Raw genomic sequence first — 21352 nt, forward strand, 5'->3', positions numbered from 1 at the left:
CGAATCATCCCAAATTGAGGAGGTGGTCTCTGACAGCAAGATTTATGATTTTTCCCCATTTACCTCTTTTAGTGAGGGTGTATGTGTATGCTTCTGTGTAAGATTTTGTCAGTATAGCTTTGCTTCCAACATTTGTCCTAAGGTTCTATCCGTCCCTTTTTTTTTTCTAAATAAGAATTTTTTAATTCAATAACTTTATTATACTTTATTTTATTTTTACTGTATCTTCTTTCTTTCTGTCTTTTTTCCTTCTTTCCCTCCTTCCTTCCTTCCTCCCTCCCTCCCTCCTTTCTTTCCTTCTTGCCTTCTTTCCTTCTTTGCTTCTTTCTTTCTTTCTTCCTTCCTTCCTACCCTCCTTTCCCTGTTTCTTTCCTCATACTTCTACTAATTCCCTCTACTTTTTCTCCCTTTTATCCTGAGCCGTGTGGATGAAAAGCTCTTGGTACTCCAGCCAGGAGGCAGGGCTCTGCCTCTGAGGTGGGAGAGCCAAATTCAGGACACTGGTCAACAAGAGACCTCCCAGCTCCACAAAATATCAAACGGCGAAAATCTCCCAGAGACCTCCATCTTAACACCAGCACCCAGCTTCACTCAACGACCAGCAAGCTACAGTGCTGGAAAACCTATGCCAAACAACTAGCAAAACAGGAACACAACCCCACCCATTAGCAGAGAGGCTGCCCTAAAATCATAATAAGGCCACAGACATCCCAAAACACACCACCAGACGTGAACCTGCCCACTAGAGAGACAAGATCCAGCCTCATCCACCACAACACAGGCACTAGTCCCCTCCACCAGGAAGCCGACACAACCCACTGAACCAACCTTAGCCACTGGAGACAGACATCAAAAACAGGAGGAACTACGAACCTGAAGCCTGCAAAAAGGAGACCCCAAACACAGTAAGATAAGCAAAATGAGAAGACAGAAAAACACACAGCAGATAAAGGAGCAAGATAAAAATGCACCAGACCTAACAAATGAAGAGGAAATAGGCAGTCTACCTGAAAAAGAATTCAGAATAATGATAGTAAGTTTGATCCGAAATCTTGGAGATAGAATGGACAATAGAATGGACAAAATGCAAGAATCAGTTAACAAGGACCTAGAAGAACTAAAGATGAAACAAGCAACGATGAACAACACAATAAATGAAATTAAAAGTACTCTAGATGGGATCAATAGCAGAATAACTGAGGCAGAAGAACGGATAAGTGACCTGGAAGATAAAATAGTGGCAATAATTACTGCAGAGCAGAATAAAGAAAAAAGAAGGAAAAGAACTGAGGAGAGTCTCAGAGACCTCTGGGACAACATTAAACGCACCAACATTCGAATTATAGGGGTTCCAGAAGAAGACGAGAAAAAGAAAGGGACTGAGAAAATATTTGAAGAGATTAGAGTTGAAAACGTCCCTAATATGGGAAAGGAAATAGTTAATCAAGTCCAGGAAGCACAGAGAGTCCCATACAGGATAAATCGAAGGAGAAATACGCCAAGACACATATTAATCAAACTGTCAAAAATTAAATACAAAGAAAGCATATTAAAAGCAGCAAGGGAAAAACAACAAATAACACATAAGGGAATCCCCATAAGGTTAACAGCTGATCTCTCAGCAGAAACCCTACAAGCCAGAAGGGAGTGGCAGGACATACTGAAAGTGATGAAGGAGAAAAACCTGCAGCCAAGACTACTCTACCCAGCAAGGATCTCATTCAGATTTGATGGAGAAATTAAAACCTTTACAGACAAGCAAAAGCTGAGAGAGTTCAGCACCACCAAACCAGCTTTACAACAAATGCTAAAGGATCTTCTCTAGGCAAGAAACACAAGAGAAGGAAAAGACCTATAATAACGAACCCAAAACAATTTAGAAAATGGGAATAGGAACATACATATCGATAATTACCTTAAATGTAAATGGACTAAATGCTCCCACCAAAAGACACAGATTAGCTGAATGGATCCAAAAACAAGACCCTTATATATGCTGTCTACAAGAGACCCACTTCAGACCTAGAGCCACATACAGACTGAAAGTAAGGGGATGGAAAAAGATATTCCATGAAAATGGAAACCAAAAGAAAGCTGGAGTAGCAATTCTCATATCAGACAAAATAGACTTTAAAATAAGGACTATTAAAAGAGACAAAGAAGGACACTACATAATGATCAAGGGATCGATCCAAGAAGAAGATATAACAATTGTAAATATTTATGCACCCAACATAGGAGCACCTCAATACATAAGGCAAATACTAACAGCCATAAAAGGGGAAATCGATAGTAACACATTCATAGTAGGGGACTTAAACACCCCACTTTCACCCATGGACAGATCATCCAAAATGAAAATAAATAAGGAAACACAAGCTTTAAATGATACATTAAACAAGATGGACTTAATTGATATTTATAGGACACTCCATCCAAAAACAACAGAATACACATTTTTCTCAAGTGCTCATGGAACATTCTCCAGGATAGATCATATCTTAGGTCACAAATCAAGCCTTGGTAAATTTAAGAAAATTGAAATTGTATCAAGTATCTTTTCTGACCACAACGCCATGAGACTAGATATCAATTACAGGAAAAGATCTGTAAAAAATACAAACACATGGAGGCTAAACAATACACTACTTAATAATGAAGTGATCACTGAAGAAATCAAAGAGGAAATCAAAAAATACCTAGAAACAAATGACAATGGAGACACAACGACCCAAAACCTGTGGGATGCAGCAAAAGCAGTTCTAAGGGGGAAGTTTATAGCAATACAAGCCCACCTTAAGAAGCAGGAAACATCTCGAATAAACAACCTAACCTTGCACCTCAAGCAATTAGAGAAAGAAGAACAAAAAAACCCCAAAGCTAGCAGAAGGAAAGAAATCATAAAGATCAGATCAGAAATAAATGAAAAAGAAATGAAGGAAACAATAGCAAAGATCAATAAAACTAAAAGCTGGTTCTTTGAGAAGATAAACAAAATAGATAAACCACTACCCAGACTCATCAATAAAAAAAGGGAGAAGACTCAAATCAATAGAATTAGAAATGAAAAAGGAGAGGTAACAACTGACACTGCAGAAATAAAAGAGATCATGAGAGATTACTACAAGCAACTCTATGCCAATAAAATGGACAACCTGGAAGAAATGGACAAATTCTTAGAAATGCACAACCTGCCAAGACTGAATCAGGAAGAAGAGAAAATATGAACAGACCAATCACAAACACTGAAATTGAAACTGTGATTAAAAATCTTCCAACAAAGAAAAGCCCAGGACCAGATGGCTTCACAGGCGAATTCTATCAAACATTTAGAGAAGAGCTAACACCTATCCTTCTCAAACTCTTCCAAAATATAGCAGAGGGAGGAACACACCCAAACTCCTTCTACGAGGCCACCATCACCTTGATACCAAAACCAGACAAGGATGTCACAAAGAAAGAAAACTACAGGCCAATATCACTGATGAACATAGATGCAAAAATCCTCAACAAAATACTAGCAAACAGAATCCAACAGCACATTAAAAGGATCATACACCATGATCAAGTGGAGTTTATTCCAGGAATGCAAGGATTCTTCAATATACGCAAATCTATCAATGTGATACACCATATAAACAAACTGAAGGAGAAAAACCATGTGATCATCTCAATAGATGCAGAGAAAGCTTTTGACAAAATTCAACACCCATTTATGATAAAAACCCTGCAGAAAGTAGGCATAGAGGGAACTTTCCTCAACATAATAAAGGCCATATATGACAAGCCCACAGCAAACATCATCCTCAATGGTGAAAAACTGAAAGCATTTCCACTAAGATCAGGAACAAGACAAGGTTGCCCACTCTCACCACTCTTATTCAACATAGTTTTGGAAGTTTTAGCCACAGCAATCAGAGAAGAAAAGGAAATAAAAGGAATCCAAATTGGAAAAGAAGAAGTAAAGCTGTCACTGTTTACAGATGACATGATCCTATACATAGAGAACCCTAAAGAGGCTACCAGAAAACTACTAGAGCTAATCAATGAATTTGGTAAAGTGGCAGGATACAAAATTAATGCACAGAAATCTCTGGCATTCCTATATACTAATGATGAAAAATCTGAAAGTGAAATCAAGAAAACACTCCCATTTACCACTGCAACAAAAAGAATAAAATATCTAGGAATACACCTACCTAAGGAGACAAAAGACCTGTATGCAGAAAATTATAAGACACTGATGAAAGAAATTAAACATGATACAAATAGATGGAGAGATATACCATGTTCTTGGATTGGAAGAATCAACATTGTGAAAATGACTCTACTACCCAAAGCAATCTATAGATTCAATGCAATCCCTATCAAACTACCACTGGCATTTTTCACAGAACTAGAACAAAAAATTTTACAATTTGTATGGAAACACAAAAGACCCCGAATAGCCAAAGCAATCTTGAGAACGAAAGAAGGAACTGGAGGAATCAGGCTCCCTGACTTCAGACTATACTACAAAGCTACAGTTATCAAGACGGTATGGTACTGGCACAAAAACAGAAAGATAGATCAATGGAACAGGATAGAAATCCCAGAGATAAACCCATGCACATATGGACACCTTATGTTTGATAAAGGTGGCAGTAATGTACAGGGGAGAAAGGACAGCCTCTTCAATAAGTGGTGCTGGGAAAACTGGACAGGTACATGTAAAAGTATGAGATTAGATCACTCCCTAACACCATACACAAAAATAAGCTCAAAATGGATTAAAGACCTAAATGTAAGGCCAGAAACTATCAAACTCTTAGAGGAAAACATAGGCAGAACACTCTATGACATAAATCACAGCAAGATCCTTTCTGTCCCACCTCCTAGAGTAATGGAAATAAAAACAAAAATAAACAAATGGGACCTAATGAGACTTCAAAGCTTTTGCACAGCAAAGGAAACCATAAACAAGACCAAAAGACAACCCTCAGAATGGGAGAAAATATTTGCAAATGAAGCAACTGACAAAGGATTAATCTCTAAAATTTACAAGCAGCTCATGCAGCTCAATAACAAGAAAACAAACAACCCAATCCAAAAATGGGCAGAAGACCTAAATAGACATTTCTCCAAAGAAGATATACAGACTGCCAACAAACACATGAAAGAATGCTCAACATCATTAATCATTAGAGAAATGCAAATCAAAACTACAATGAGATATCATCTCACAGCAGTCAGAATGGCCATCATCAAAAAATCTAGAAACAATAAATGCTGGAGAGGGTGTGGAGAAAAGGGAACACTCTTGCACTGCTGGTGGGAATGTGAATTGGTTCAGCCACTATGGAGAACAGTATGGAGGTTCCTTAAAAAGTACAAATAGAACTACCATATGACCCAGCAATTCCACTACTGGGCATATACCCTGAGAAAACCAAAATTCAAAAAGAGTCATGTACCAAAATGTTCATTGCAGCTCTATTTACAATAGCCCAGAGATGGAAACAACCTAAGTGCCCATCATCGGATGAATGGATAAAGAAGATGTGGCACATATATACAATGGAATATTACTCAGCCATAAAAAGAAACGAAATTGAGCTATTTGTAATGAGGTGGATAGACCTAGAGTCTGTCATACAGAGTGAAGTAAGTCAGAAAGAAAAAGACAAATACCGTATGCTAACACATATATATGGAATTTAAGAAAAAAAAATGTCATGAAGAACCTAGGGGTAAAGCAGGAATAAAGACGCAGACCTCCTAGAGAACAGACTTGAGGTTATGGGGAGGGGGAAGGGTGAGCTGTGACAGGGCGAGAGAGAGTCATGGGCATATACACACTAACAAACGTAGTAAGGTAGATAGCTAGTGGGAAGCAGCCGCATGGCACAGGGATATTGGCTCGGTGCTTTGTGACAGCCTGGAGGGGTGGGATAGGGAGGGTGGGAGGGAGGGAGACGCCAGAGGGAAGACATATGGGAACATAAGTTTATGTATGACTGATTCACTTTGTTATAAAGCAGAAACTAACACACCATTGTAAAGCAATTATACCCCAATAAAGATGTTAAAATAAATAAATAAATAAATAAATAAATAAATAAAAAATGAAAATACTTGGAGAGATTATAGTCAAAAACTTCCTTAACATGAGAAAGGAAATAGTCACCCAAGTCCAGGAATCGCAGAGTCCCATACCGGATTAACCCAAGGAGGACCATAACAAGGCACATATTACTCAAACTAACAAAAATTAAATACAAAGAAAAAATATTAAAAGCAGCAAGGAAAAAGCAAAAAATAACACAAAGGGAATCCCCATAAGGTTATCAGCTGATTTTTCAGCAGAAACTCTGTAGGCCAGAAGAGAGGGGCAGGATATATTTCAAGTGATGAAAGGGAAAAACCTACAACCAAGAATACCCTACGCAGCAAGGCTCTTGGTCAGATTTGAAGGAGAAATCAAAAGCTTTACAGAGAAGCAAAAGCTAAGAGAGTTCAGCACCACCAAACCAGCTATACAACAAATGCAAAAGGAACTTCTCTAGGCAGAGGAAAAAAAAAAAGAGGCCACAACTAGAAACAGGGAAATTACAAACGGGAAAGCTCACTGGTAAAGGCAAACATACAGTAAAAGCAGGAAATCATCCTTACACAAATATGATATCAAAATGAGCAACTGTGAGAAGAGAATATAAATGCAGGAAATGGGAATTGTATTTGAAATTAAGAGGCCACCAACTTAAAACCACCTTCTCTATATAGGCTGCTTTATCAAAACCTCATGGGAAATGTAAACCAAAAAATGACAATAGATATACACACAAAAAAGTAACCCAAACACAACACTAAAGATGGTCATCAAACCACAAAAGAAGAGAACAAAAGAGAAAGGGCAGATAAAAGACCAAAAAAAACAAACCCAAAACAATTACAAAAATGGCAGTAGGAACATACATATCGATAATTACCTTAAATGTAAATGGATTAAAAGCTTCAACCAAAAGACACAGACTGGCTGAATGGATACACAAACAAGACCCGTATATAGGCTGTTTACAAGACAGCCACTTCAAACCTAGGGACACATACAGACTGAAAGTGAGGGGATGGAAAAAGATATTCCATGCAAATGGAAATCAAAAGAAAGCTAGGGTAGCAATACTCATATCAGACAATACAGACTTTTAAAATAAAGACTATTACAAGGGACAAGGAAGGACACTACATAATGATCAAGAGATCAATCCAAGAAGACGATATAACAATTGTAAATATATATGCACCCAACATAGGAGCACCTCAATATATAGGACAAAGGATAACAGCCATAAAAGGGGAAATAAACAGTAAAACAATAATAGTGGGGGACTTTAGCACCCCACTTACATGAATGGACAAATCATCCAGACAGAAAATAAATAAGGAAACACAAGCCTTAAATGCCACATTAGACCAGATAGACTTAACTGATATTTATAAGACATTCCATCCAAAAGCAGCTGAATACACTTTCCTCCCAAGTGCACAGAAACGTTCTCCAGGATAGATCACATCATGGGTAACAAATCGAGCCTTGGTAAATTTAAGAAAACTGAAATCATATCAAGCATCTTTTCTGACCACAACACTATGAGATTAGAAATCAATTACAGGAAAAACTGTAAAAAACGCAAACATGTGGAGGCTAAACAATATGTTACTAAATAACCAATGGATGACTAAAGAAATCAAAGAGGAAATAAAAAATTACCTAGAAAAAAATGGCAGTGAAAAGATGATGACCCAAAACCTATGGGATGCAGCAAAAGCAGTTTTAAGAGGGAAGCTTATAGCAATACAATCTTATCTCAAGAAACAAGATAAACAAAAATCTCAAATAAACAATCTGTCCTTATACCTAAAGCAACTAAAGAAAAGAGAAGAAACAAAACCTGAAGTTAGTAGAAGGAAAGAAATCATAAAGATCAGAGGAGAAATAAATGAAATAGAGATGAAGAAAACAAAGATCAATGAAACTAAAGGCTTGTTCTTTGAAGAGATAAACAAAATTGATAAACATTTAGCCAGACTAATCAAGAAAAAATGAGAGAGGACTCAAATCAATAAAATTAGAAATGAAAAGAAGTTACAACTGATAGCACAGAAACACAGAGGACCATGAGACTACTACAAGCAACTATATGCCAATAAAATGGACAACCTAGAAGAAATGGACAAATTCTTAGAAAGGTACAACCTTCCAAGACTGAACAAGGAAGAAATAGAAAATATGAAAAGACCAATCAGAAACACTGAAACTGATTGAAGCTGTGATTAAGTATCTTCCAACAAACAAAAGTCCAGGAACTGATGGCTTCACAGGTGAATTCTATCAAACATCTAGAGAAGACTTAACACCTACTCCTCTGAAACTCTTCCAAAAAATTAGAGGAAGGAACATACCCAAGCTCATTCTACAAGGCCACCACCACCCTGATACCAAAACCAAAAACGGTATCACAAAAAAAGAAAATTACAGGCCAATATTACTGATGAACATAGATGCAAAAATCATCAAGAAAATACTACCAAACCAAATCCAACCACACATTAAAAAGATTACACACCATGATCAAGTGGGATTTATCCCAGGGATGCAAGGATTCTTCAACACATGCAAATCAATCAATGTGATGCACCCTATTAACAAATTGAAGAAGAAAAAACATGATCAACTCAATAGTAAAACTATCTCTGGAGATGATAGGATTTTATACATAGAAAACCCTAAAGATGCTACCAGAAAACTACTAGAGTTCATCAATGAATGTGGTAAAGTTGCAGGATACAAAATTAATATACAGAAATCTTTTGCATTCCTACACACTAACAATGAAAGTTCAGAAAGAGAAATTAAGGAAACAATCCCATTTACCATTGCATCAGAAAAAATAAAATACCTAGGAATATGGGCTTCCCTGGTGGCGCAGTGGTTGAGAGTCCGCCTGCCAATGCAGGGGACACGGGTTCGTGCCCCGGTCCGGGAGGATCCCACATGCTGTGGACCGGCTGAGCCTGCGAGCCATGGCCACTGGGCCCGTGTGTCCGGAGCCTGTGCTCCGCAACAGGAGAGGCCACAACAGTGAGAGGCTCGTATACCACACACACACACAAAAACCTAGGAATAAACCTACCTAAGGAGGCAAAAGACCTGTACTTAGAAAACTATAAGATACTGATGAAAGTAATAAAAGATAACACAAACTGATGGAGAGATAGACCATGTTCCTGGAATGGAAGAATCAATATTGGGAAATGACTATACTACCCAGGGCAATCTACAGATTCAATGCAATCTCTATCAAATTACCAAGGGCATTTTTCACAGAACTAGAACAAAAAATTTTACAATTTGTATGGAAACACAAAAGACTCCGAATAGCCAAAGCAATCCTGAGGAAAACAGACGTAGCTGGAGGAATCAGGCTCCCTGACTTCGGACTATACTACAAAGCTACAGTAATCAAGACAGTATGGTATTGGCACAAAAAAAGAAGTATAGCTCAGTGGAACAGGATAGAAAGCTGCGAGATAAACCCACACACCTCTTGTCACCTAATCTATGACAAAGGAGGCAAGAATACACAATGAAGGAAAGACAGCCTCTTCAATAAGTGGTGCTGAGAAGACTGGACAGCTACATGTAAACAAATGAAATTAGAACACTCCCTAATACCATACACAAAAATAAACTCAAAATGTATTAAAGACCTAAATGTAAGGCCAGATACTATAAAACTCTTAGAGAAAAATGTAGGCAGAACACTGACATAAATCGCAGCAGTATCATTTTGGTTCCACCTCTTAGAGTAATGAAAATAAAAACAAAAGTAAACAAATGGGACCTAATGAAACTTAAAAGCTTTTGCATAGCAAAGGAAAGCATAAACAAAACAAAAAGGCAACCCTCAGAATGGGAGAAAATATTTGCAAATGAAGCAACCAACAAGGGATTAATCTCCAAAATATACAAAGAGTTCATGGAGCTCAATATCAAAAAGACAAACACCCTAATCAAAAAATGGATGGAGGATATAGATATTTTTCCAAAGAAGACATACACATGGCTAAAAAGCACATGAAAAGATGCTCAACATCACTAATTATTAGAGAAATGGAAATCAAAACTACAATGAGGTATCACCTCACAGTGGTTAGAATGGCCATCATCAAAAAACCTACAAACAATAAATGCTGGAGAGTGTGCGGAGCAAAGGGAACCATCCTACACTATTCGTGGGAATGTAAATTGGTATAGCCACTCTGGGGAACAGTAGGGAGGTTCTTTAAAAAACTAAAATAGTGCTACCATATGATCCAGCAACCTCACTCCTGGGCATATATCTGAAGAAAAACATAATTTGAAATGATACCTGCACCCCAATGTTCATTGCAGCACTATTTACAATAGCCAGGACATGGAAGCAACCTAAATGTCCATCAACAGAGGAATGGATAAAGAAGATGTGGTACATATATACAATGGAATATTAGTCAGCCATTAAAAAGAACGAAATTTGCAACCACATTTGCAACAACATGGATGGACCTGGAGACTGTCATACTGAGTGAAGGAAGTCAGACAGAGAAAGACAAGTATCATATAATATCACTTATATGTGGAATCTAAAAAAAAGGTATAAATGAACTTATCTACAAAACAGAAATAGAGTTACAGATGTAGAAAACAAGTTTATGGTTACCAGCGGGCAAGGGGTGGGGGAGGGATAAGTTGGGAGATTGGGATTGACATATACACACTACTGTATATAAAATAGGTAACCAATCAGGACCTACTGTACAGCACAGAGAACTCTACTCAATAGTCTGTAATGGCCTATATGGGAAAGGAATCTAAAAAAGAGTGGATATGTGTATATGTATAACTGATTCACTTTGCTGTACACTTGAAAGTAACACAACATGGTAAATCAACCATACTCCAATAAAATTAAAAAAAAAATAAAATTAGCAGTAATGATTGCACAACTCTAAATATACTAAAACCCAACTAATTGTAAGAAAAGAAAAACAACTAAAACATGAATAAATGCTTGTGACTTTTCGTTAGGCAAAAATGTCTTAGACATGACAGCAAAATAATAATCCATAAATTCAAAAATGAATAAGTTGGAATTTATAAAATTAAAATTTTCTGTTCCTCAAAAGACACTTTTAAAAGGAGGTAATGTGTGCAGAACGATTCCCCACCCAAAGACATTTATGTCTTAATCTACAGAAGCCACGAATATGTTATGTTACAATGGCAAAGTGGAGTTAAGGTTGCATATGTAATTAACATTAATCAGGTGACCTTAAGATAGGAAGATTTTCTTGGATTATCTGGGTGGGTTCAAAGTAATCACAAGACATTAAAAGTAGAAGAGGGAGGTGGAATGGTAATGACAGAAGATGTGACTACAGAAGCATGGTCAGAGTTATGTGACATGAGAATGACTTACACTACTTTTCCTGGCTTTGAAAATGGAGGAATTGGACCACAAACCAAGGAAAGTGGGCCAGTCTCTACAAGATGATACAATGAAGAAATGGATTTTCTCAACGGCCTTCAGAAAGAAATGCAACCCTGCCAACATCTTGACTTTAGCCCAATGTACATGTGTTAGAATTCTAACTTAACAGAAACTATAAAATTTTGCTGTTTAAAATCACTAATTTCATGGTAGTTTGTTACAGAAACAATGAAAAAGTAATACAGAAGGAAGAGATAAGCCACAGTTTGGGAGAAAATATTTGCAAAACACATACCTATATACCTGATATAGGGATGAAAATCCAGAAATATATAAAAAACTTTCAAAGCTCAATAATAACAAAACAAACAACCTAATAAAAATGGGCCAAACATTTTAACATACTCTTCACCAAAGAAGAATGGCAAATAAACACATGAAAAGATGCTCAACATAATTAGTCATTAGAAAAATGCAAGTTAAATGTACAGTGCTATACCTGTACATAACCACTAAAATGACTAATATATAAAATGATGTTCAACTTCATTAATAACATGGAAATGCAAATGAAAACCACAATGAGATAGCATTTCAGCTCCAACTGTTTGGCAAACTAAAGTCTGACAATATCAAGTGTTGACATGAATGTGGAGCAACCTCAACATCTATATACTGCTTATGGGAATGTAAATTGGTACATATACTTTGAAAAACAATTTGGCATACTATAGCAAATGTGAAAATGATACATATTGTATGACTCAGTAGTTCCACTCCTAGGTATATTTAGAGAAACGATTGTAATTGTGTACCTAGAAATATGTACAATAATGTTCACAGCAACATTTTAATTGCAAAAATCTGGAAACACCTCAAATGTCTGTCAGCAGTAGAATGGATAATTAAACTGGGATATATCCACAAAATGAAATACTATAAATTAGGGGAAAATATATAAATTACAGGTACATGGAAAAATCTGGATGGATTTCAGGAATTTGAGCATAAAAAAGTATTTGTAGAGCAAAAAAGGTAAAATGTAGAAAATTATATGTAATATATTTCTATCAATATATAGCTCAAAAACATTGTTTAGTAATACAGACATATAAGGTGAAGTTAAAAAATTAAGAAAGGGAACAATAATCAAAATTCAGGGTAGGGTAGTGGTTATCTCTGAATGGATAGGGAATGGGATGAGAACCAGGGTATTTTATTTTGTTTTTCCTTTAAACTGGGTAGTAGGTAGGTATATGGTTGTTCATCATGTTATTATTTTTATACCTTTCATAAACTGATTAAACAGTCTTTTGGTTCTAATCCATATTTAATAAATACAAATATAAAACATAAAAGAATTAGGAAAAATTTAATGAGGTAAGGACTTATTTCCTTCAAAAATACTTATTTTTTACTTTATGTTCAGGGTATAGCACCTTTCTATAAGGTTTGGTAAAGACATATTTGGGGAGAATCAAGTTTACAAATCAACAGCAAGGGAACTAGATTATTAATAGCTTCAGATTTGATCTTCTATCAGCAACAAACATGAAACAGTGTAGGTTTTGTAAAACTTTAACAGTAATGGGTCACAAAAGTCTTGTTTTTACCATTAGATAAATGAGCCTTTGCTACCTGTACCAGGATTAAAGTGTTTATCTTTCCAGACTAATACTTGAAATTTAAATTCACCACATTGGCAACTATGTATAGCTAGGAAGGTCAGAGGTGCAATTTTATATTAAAGGTGCACTACATGCATAAAAAGCACGCACACAGCAAGTAAGGAAGTTCCCCAACTCCTCAAGGAAGAATGCATGTGGATGCATGGGTGTTAAAGTAGATAACATTTGTCCATTATGTCCCCATCCTCTCTATTCTTTATGCTCCTCAATTCCAAACTTTATGAGTCATTAAGTGTTCTTGTTTTCTCTTCTATCCTAATCAAAACCTACTGATTCTTCATTTATACCCTAGTATAAATTAGCTTAACAGTTTAAAGAACAGGTTTGTTATTTGTGGTCTACTGTAAGCAAAATTTTGTATATGTACTTTTCTAGGAAGAGCATCCGAAGTTTTCGTCAGATTCTCAAACGGGTCAAAATGGTTAAGAACCAGTGCTGTAAAGTATTTTCCTTCTTAGATATGGGCATTCAAGCACACTTGAAAGGTTTATGATAAAAGTATTTATTGAAATGGTAAACAAAATTGACAAACTCTTAGCTAGACTAATAAAAAAAGAGTAGATTCAAATAAATAAAATTAGAAATGAAAGATAAGACGTTACAGTGGATGCCTCAGAAACAAAAAGGATAATAAAGGATTATTATGAATAGGTATATGCCAACAATTTGATAACTTAGAAGAAATTGATAACTTTCTAGAAACTAACAACTTACCAAGACTGAATCAAGAAGAAATAGAAAGCCTGAACAGACCAATAACCAATAAGGAGATTGAATCAGTAATCAAAAATCCCTCAACAAAGAAGAACCCAAGGTCAGATGGCTTCATGGGTGAAGAATGGTATTCGAAGAATACCAGTTCTTCTTAAACTCTCCCAAAAAATAGAAGAGGGAACACTTCCAAATTCATTTGATGGTATCACTCTGATATTAAAGCCAGACAAAGGCACTACAGGAAAAGAAAACTACAAGCCAATATCCCTAACAAACACAGATGCAAAAATCCTCAATAAAGTAACAGCAAACTAAATTCAACAGCATATTAACAGGATTATACAACAGGAACAAGTGGACTGTATCCCTCAGATGCAAGGATGATTCACCATATGTGTATCAATGTGACACACCACATTAACAGAATAAAGGATGAAAACCACATTTGTGATCACCTCAGTAGATACAGAAAAAGCATTTTACAAAATTCAAAATCCATTCATGAGAAAAAGCTCTCAACAAAATAGGTATAGAAAGAACTTAATTCAATAAACATCATATATGAAAAGCCCACAGCTAACATCAAAATCAATTGGGAAAAACTGAAAACTTATTCTCCAAATCCAGTACAAGTCAAGGGTGTCCACATCTGAAACTTCCATTTAACATAGTATTGGAAGTCCTAGCCAGAGCAACTAGACAAGAAAAAGAAATATAAGGAATTCAAATCAGAAAGGAAGAAGTTAAATATCTGCAGAAGACACAATCATATATGTAGAAAACTCTAACGACAACCACAAACTATTAGAATTAATAAACAAATTCACTAAAGCTGCAAGATACAAAATCGACATACAAAATATCAGTTGTGTTTCTATACACTAACAATGAACTATCCAAAAAAAATTAAGAAAACAATTCCATTTCCAATAGCAATAAAAAGAATGAAACAGTTAAGAATAAACTCAACCAGAGGTGAAAGACTTGTACACTGAAAATTATAAAAAAACTGATGAAGGAAATTAAAGACACAAAAATGGGCTTCCCTGGTGGCGCAGTGGTTGAGAGTCTGCCTGCCGATGCAGGGGACACGGGTTCGTGCCCTGGTCCGGGAAGATCCCACATGCCGTGGAGCAGCTGGGCCCGTGAGCCATGGCCGCTGAGCCTGCGCATCCGCAGCCTGTGCTCCACAACGGGAGAGGCCACAACAGTGAGAGGCCCGTGTACCACAAAAAATAAAAAATAAAAAAATGGAAAGACACCCCATGTTCATGGATTGGAAGAATTAATATTGTTAAAATGTCCATGCTACCCAAAGTGATCTACACATTAAATGCAATTCCTATTAAAATCCCAATAGCATTCTTTACAGAAAAAGAAGAAAAATCCTAAATTTTATATGGAAACAAAAAAGACCCTGAAAAGCAAGTCTTGAGCAAGAACAAAGCTGGAGGTATCACACATCCTGATTTCAAAATATATTACAAAGTTACAGTAATCCAAACAGTATTGTATTGGCATAAAAACACACATAGACCAATGTAACAGAACAGATTACAGAGAAATAAACCCATGCGTTTATGGCCAACTGATCTTTGACAAGGGTGCCAAAAACACAGTAGGGAAAGGATAGTCATTTCAATAAATGGTGCTGGGAGAACTGGGTATCTAGATGCAGAAGAATGAAATTGGATCCTAATTTCCCATCTCACACCATATAAAATATCAACTCAATATAGATTAAAGACTTAAATGTAAAAACTGAAATGTAAAACTACTAAAAGAAAGCACAGTGTAAAAACTTCTTGACATTGGTCTTAGCAATGACCCCAAAAGCACAGATAACAAAAGCAAAAATAAACAAGGGGGACAACATCAAACTAAAAAGCTTCTGTACAGCAAAGGAAACAACAGAGGCAACCTATAGAATGGTAGAAAATATTTGCAAACCATGTATCTGATAAGGGTTAACATCCAAAACATATAAGGAACTCATACAACTCAACAGCAAAAAAATAACTGACTAAAAAATGGGCAAAGAACAGTAATAGACATTTCTCAAAAGAAGACATAAAAATGGCCAACACGTATATGAAAAGTTGCTCAGCATCACTAGTCATCAGGGAAGTGCAAATTAAAACCACAATGATATATCACCTCACAACAGTTGAATGGCAAAAAGTCACGAGATAACAAGTGTTGGCAAGGATGTGGAGAAAAGAGAACCCTTAAACACTGTTGGTAGGAATGTAAATTGGTATAGCTATTATGGAAAACAGTATGGAGGTTCCTCAAAAACTCAAAAATAGAACTACCATATGATCCAGTAATCCCACTTCTGGGACTATATCCAAAGAAAATGAAATCTGGATCTTGAAGAGATACTTGCACCTCCCATGTTCATTGCAGCATTATTCAAATAGCCAAGATATGGAAACAACCTAAATGTCCATCAACAGATGAATGGATAAAGAAAATATCATGTGTGTATATGTGTGTGTGCGTGTTAATACTGAAGACTGCAAATTTCATGGTTTAAAAATGTATATACATATATGTGTGCATGTGTGTGTATACACACACATGCATACACATACATACAATGGTATAAAGAGGATATCCTCCCATTTTTGACAACAAGGCTGAACCTGGAGGACATTATACTAAGTGAAATAAGGCAGACTCAGAAGAGAAATACTGTATGATCTCACTTACATGTATAATCTAAAATAGACTCAAAATCAGAGAGAAGAATACTGGTTACCGGTGTGGGGTAAGGTAGAGGGGAAAATGGGGAGGTGTTGGCCAAAGAGTACAAAGCTTCAGTTATGCAAGAAGAGTAAGTTCCAGAGATCTAATACATATCATGGTGACTATGGTTAATAATGTTGTATTGTATACTTAAAATTTGCTAAGAGGGTGGATCTTAAGTGTTCTCACCACATACACACACATACACAATAAAATGGTAATTATATGAGGTGACATATATGTTAATTAGCTTGATTGTGGTGATCATTTCACGATGTATACATATGTCAAAACATCAAGCTGTACACTTTAAATGAATATTCTGATCCTGGATTGGAGGCCCTGGCTTAAATGCCATTTATTGTATTGTATAAATACAACTTGTTTGTATTCAATTAGAAATTAAGATTAGATTTAGTAAACTATAAAACAACATTTAAATTAAATTGAACGAAAGTAACTAGAACTCTCAAATCAATATTTTTCTCTGTTATTTTTTGCCGAAAACAAGCAAATGACAAGCAAATAAGTCAAACTCATATTATAGAAATACTTTAAAAAGAAACAACTGGTAATGTCTATGGCTGACTGTATACACACAGCCCAACCACCAGTCATTTTACAGTCTGAATACTGAGAATTTTATGGTTTAAGAAAAGGGTCACCCCACAACTCTGCAGAGTTTTCTAATAGAGAGATTTAATTACATTCATGACATCATAATTAATAAGGCAGGAGTATATTGATACAGTTGAAAAAGATGTTTAACAAGAGAGTTGAACTGAAAAAGGATCTTCTCATTAGCCACAAGTTTACCAGAAGAGTCAATTAACCAGAACACCTCATTCATAAAGCATTCTGGCTTAGTACAGATTTATTGTAAATAGATTTAAACAAAGGCATAACTCACTTTACACAATAAAAGTACCGGGGAATAGTTCATGCAAATCACATTTTCATTCCTTCAGCAATTCTAAGTTTCTCAAGGATTGAATCCTGATTATATGAATAGTCCCTAGCACTCAGCTGGCAACTTTATTTAATAAGTAATTCAATTGAATTCTATTTAAAATGTACTGGGGAATACAATAAATACCAAGAAATCTTGTTTATTCCATAATATAGTAAAGAGCAAAAATTTATTTTAAAATTCAGAAATATGTAAATTCAGCTATTAGGGACAAATGCTAGTTACTTATTATCCAATCTAGATTTTGAGCTTTCCAAACATAGGAGTATCAAGGTAGGCTTAAAAACATCATCTCTCTGAGATTAATAAAAAGGAGAAAAAATACTGAGAGTCAGCAAGTATATAGGAGAGTGAATCTATTCTAGACTGCTAATGAAAATTAATAAAACTTTACCCAGTGCTTCGTATATGACTCAAACATATATAAGAGAAGCTCAGGAAATATTTTTCTGTTTAATAAATGAATAAATACCACCTTTATGTATGTCAGTTTGGCAATACATTGATATTTTTCATGCCTTCTGACTTACAATTCCATTTCTAGAAATTTATTCTAAGGAAACAGTTATAGATGCACATAAAGATTTATGTACAAGGTGTTTCGACAAAGCATTGATTACATTAGCAAAATAATTGGAAATATGTTAAATTTCCAAAAATTTATGAAAATTGTACATTTGAAAATGGTATATTCATACACAGAATATTTATGCCACTGTTAAGAATTCTGTCCAATGCCATCCAACTACTCAGTGGTGGGGTCAGGATTCAGTTTCAGGCCTGTTTGACTCGAGTTTATATTTCTAAGCATGTAGATAAATTCAAGAATAACTTGAGGCTAGAAAAGATGAAAAGTACAATGGTGAATAGAATCAGTTACTACAATGAGATACCAATAGGCTGGCATGATAGATTAGATCAACAAGATAAAAGTTAAAAAGACATAAATGTACCTGTAACTAAGTCCAAAAAGTCTATATGCTTAAGTACAGACTGAGAAAAGACATAGCTTACCAGTGGCCCATGTAAAAAAGTTTAATGAATTTTAGAGAACTGCACAATCACTATATCATGGTCAAAGGCTGATTATAAGCAAGGTTGATTGTGATGACTCAAAACAAAAATAAATATAAAAACAAATGTGATCTTAGGTAGTTTTAACAGAAATATATTATGTAGAACAAGAGAAGTCAGAGTCTTACTCTATCCTGCGGTAGTCAAAATACTTACACCCGAAGAAAACACTAACCATCCTGAACATGTTTGGCAGAGAATGATCATGAAAGTGAAGGAACTCAAAGCTATGACATATGAGGAATGGTTAAACTACTAATAGACTTATCCAGGAAGCAAAACTACTTAAAGTGTAACTGACATCTGAAGAGTTGTTTTGTGGAAGAGAGATGAGAATTGTTCTGTATGGCACCAATGCAAGAGATACAGGGCCAATGGGTAGAACTTATAATTATGACACAGGTTTGTGTTTGACATAAGAAAGGACCTTAAGTTGAATGAGAGCTGCCAGAAAATGGAATGGACTGCCTTAGGTTCCTTAATCCAGAGTTTTATTCATGTAGAAGAAAACAGCCAGTTAGCGTACCTATTGTAGAGGGGAGTACGGTACCACAGTGAAGACTGAACTAGAAAACATTTAAAATTACTTTCAAAACTGAGATCTTAATGAATTTCTTAAACTCAGGCTTCCAAATATCAGGTGTACCTGTATAAACATTTTAAGAAAGAAAAGTCAGACTGCTTAGAAGAACTAAAACCCTGTACTACTCATTGATTATTCGTTAAGAAAAATCACCAATTGTTTTTCATTGGAGTTAGGATTTTAGATGTTTGGGTTAAATATAATAGTGTTTACTTTGAGATGCCTTGTAACTATTTCTCACAACTTAAAAAACGAGCCTAACAAATAGTTCAAAGACGTTTTTGATGACTAGAGCTAACAAACAAACCAACCTCACAGCTTTTACATCATATTTCTGTTATACAAAATTCAAACTTTTGTAGGCAAGTTACCTGCTCTGGTTTCACTAGATGCTTTCTGGACTCCTCTTCTTTGGCCGCATGCACACTTATAGATGCACATATTAGAGCTGCTGGCATGGTTGTCAGCTTTCCCATCTGAGAAAGAAATATCAAAAAGGTATTTTTAATTGAAAGCTTCCCACCCTCTATTTCCTGATAAAGTTTGGGGGGCATCTGAGGAACACTATTGGTTTCATTTAAATTTATTAAAAACTCAAGCACTCCAAATTATTCATACATTTTTAGGATATAATTCCTAAAATTCTTTTCTCATGGTAGAGTCTTATTTTTACCAATTTGTTAACTATCTACTTCATATGGAATATAGCAATATAATAATTACTAGTTACAAGTGAATATAAGCTTTGAGGGATGAAGTGAGATATAGATCATGATATTCACTCAGTCCACAAATATTTATTGAGCAATTACTATATGTCAGATCCATCAGGGAACAAAACAAAGATCCTTGCTCTCATGGAGCTGACATTCTAGTGGAGAAGAGGCAGGAGATGAACACAATACATATATTATATAGTATATTAAAATCGATAAATGCTATGGAAAAAGTAAAGGATAAGGGTGATCTGGAGTACTGGGTGATTCAGGTTGTATCTTGAAATAAAATATATAATTACATTATTTATAAAAAATAACAACCTACCATTACAAATCTTATGCCCCTAACTAACATATTCCTTTTTACCTATTTCATGCTTGATCTAAAGCCAAAAGTGACCTTAGTTTTAGATATAACTTGATTTGAATTAAGAATGCAGGAAAATTACTGGCTCTAAGAACAAAGTGTTCCAGTGTTTATCCAGGTACAGAATAATTCCTAAAGATTATTCATTCAACAAGGCCAAATGAAAAGCTTTCCAGGGAATGACTATTTTAAGAGCTTGATTCTTTAGACTCAGAAGGAGGCCTGCTGAAATTGACCAAAGACATCCAGAGGGAAGAGGTCTCTCTGGCTTACACATAAGTGGAATTGTTCAAGAACTGGAAGAAACACTGGCCAAAGGATTCCAAATCTTATTGAATAACAGTGATCGTGTCTGCACTTCATTTCTGACATATTTTTCAATATTTTCTGGACAGAATACGGGAAGCTGCAGGCACTAGTTAAGCAATTTCCTGTTTAAACTAGGCATGATTCTGATTTAGATTGAGACTCCAGAAATATAGGGTAAAAGGAAGACTCAACACTAATAAAAGAAATTGTGTTCACTGTTTTTCCCCTTCAAGCCTCCCTCTAGTACATAAGTCAGCATCACAGAACAATTTATCTAGGCCTGCCTTCCAAAAGGCATCACTTCTGATTTCTTACACACAGTTGGTGTTCACTAATGAAATAAGATTTCCACTCAGTATCTAATGTCGGGTATCAATAAAAAACATATTAAAATGGATGCCAGCAATGGATATTCTCCCGTGTACCTGAAAAAACTTTTCAATAAAGCTCTGATTATTTGAAGCATGTCAATTCTTACAATATTTAAAACCTATTTTAAAAATACCGGATTAGACCTTACTCCCTAGATAGAACATTTGAAGTATGCTAATATCTGAAAAAATTTCAATACCCTATGTTCTTAGTATAGTTATTTTATTTCACATAATGGAAAAATAATAGCATGTAGACTATAAAATAAATTCTTAGGTATTACTTAATAACT

The 21352-nt window shown here is 35.4% G+C and overlaps 1 protein-coding gene across 9 annotated transcripts in view; it reads right to left on the reverse strand.

Moving 5' to 3' along the window:
• Nucleotides 1–21352, reverse strand: part of APOOL (apolipoprotein O like) — a 229086-nt gene that overhangs the window by 166683 nt on the left and 41051 nt on the right. For 8 of the 9 annotated variants that reach the window (XM_067724588.1, XM_067724590.1, XM_067724586.1 and 5 more), the window contains one exon: nt 19665–19769. The exons of the other annotated variant lie outside the window; for it this stretch is intronic. In XM_067724588.1, coding sequence (XP_067580689.1) covers nt 19665–19769 — 105 coding nt within the window. The remainder of the gene's footprint in view (nt 1–19664; nt 19770–21352) is intronic. 9 annotated transcript variants of the gene reach the window in all.

The sequence above is a fragment of the Pseudorca crassidens genome, chromosome X (genome assembly GCF_039906515.1).
Source record: "Pseudorca crassidens isolate mPseCra1 chromosome X, mPseCra1.hap1, whole genome shotgun sequence".
Taxonomy (NCBI): Eukaryota; Metazoa; Chordata; class Mammalia; order Artiodactyla; family Delphinidae; genus Pseudorca; species Pseudorca crassidens.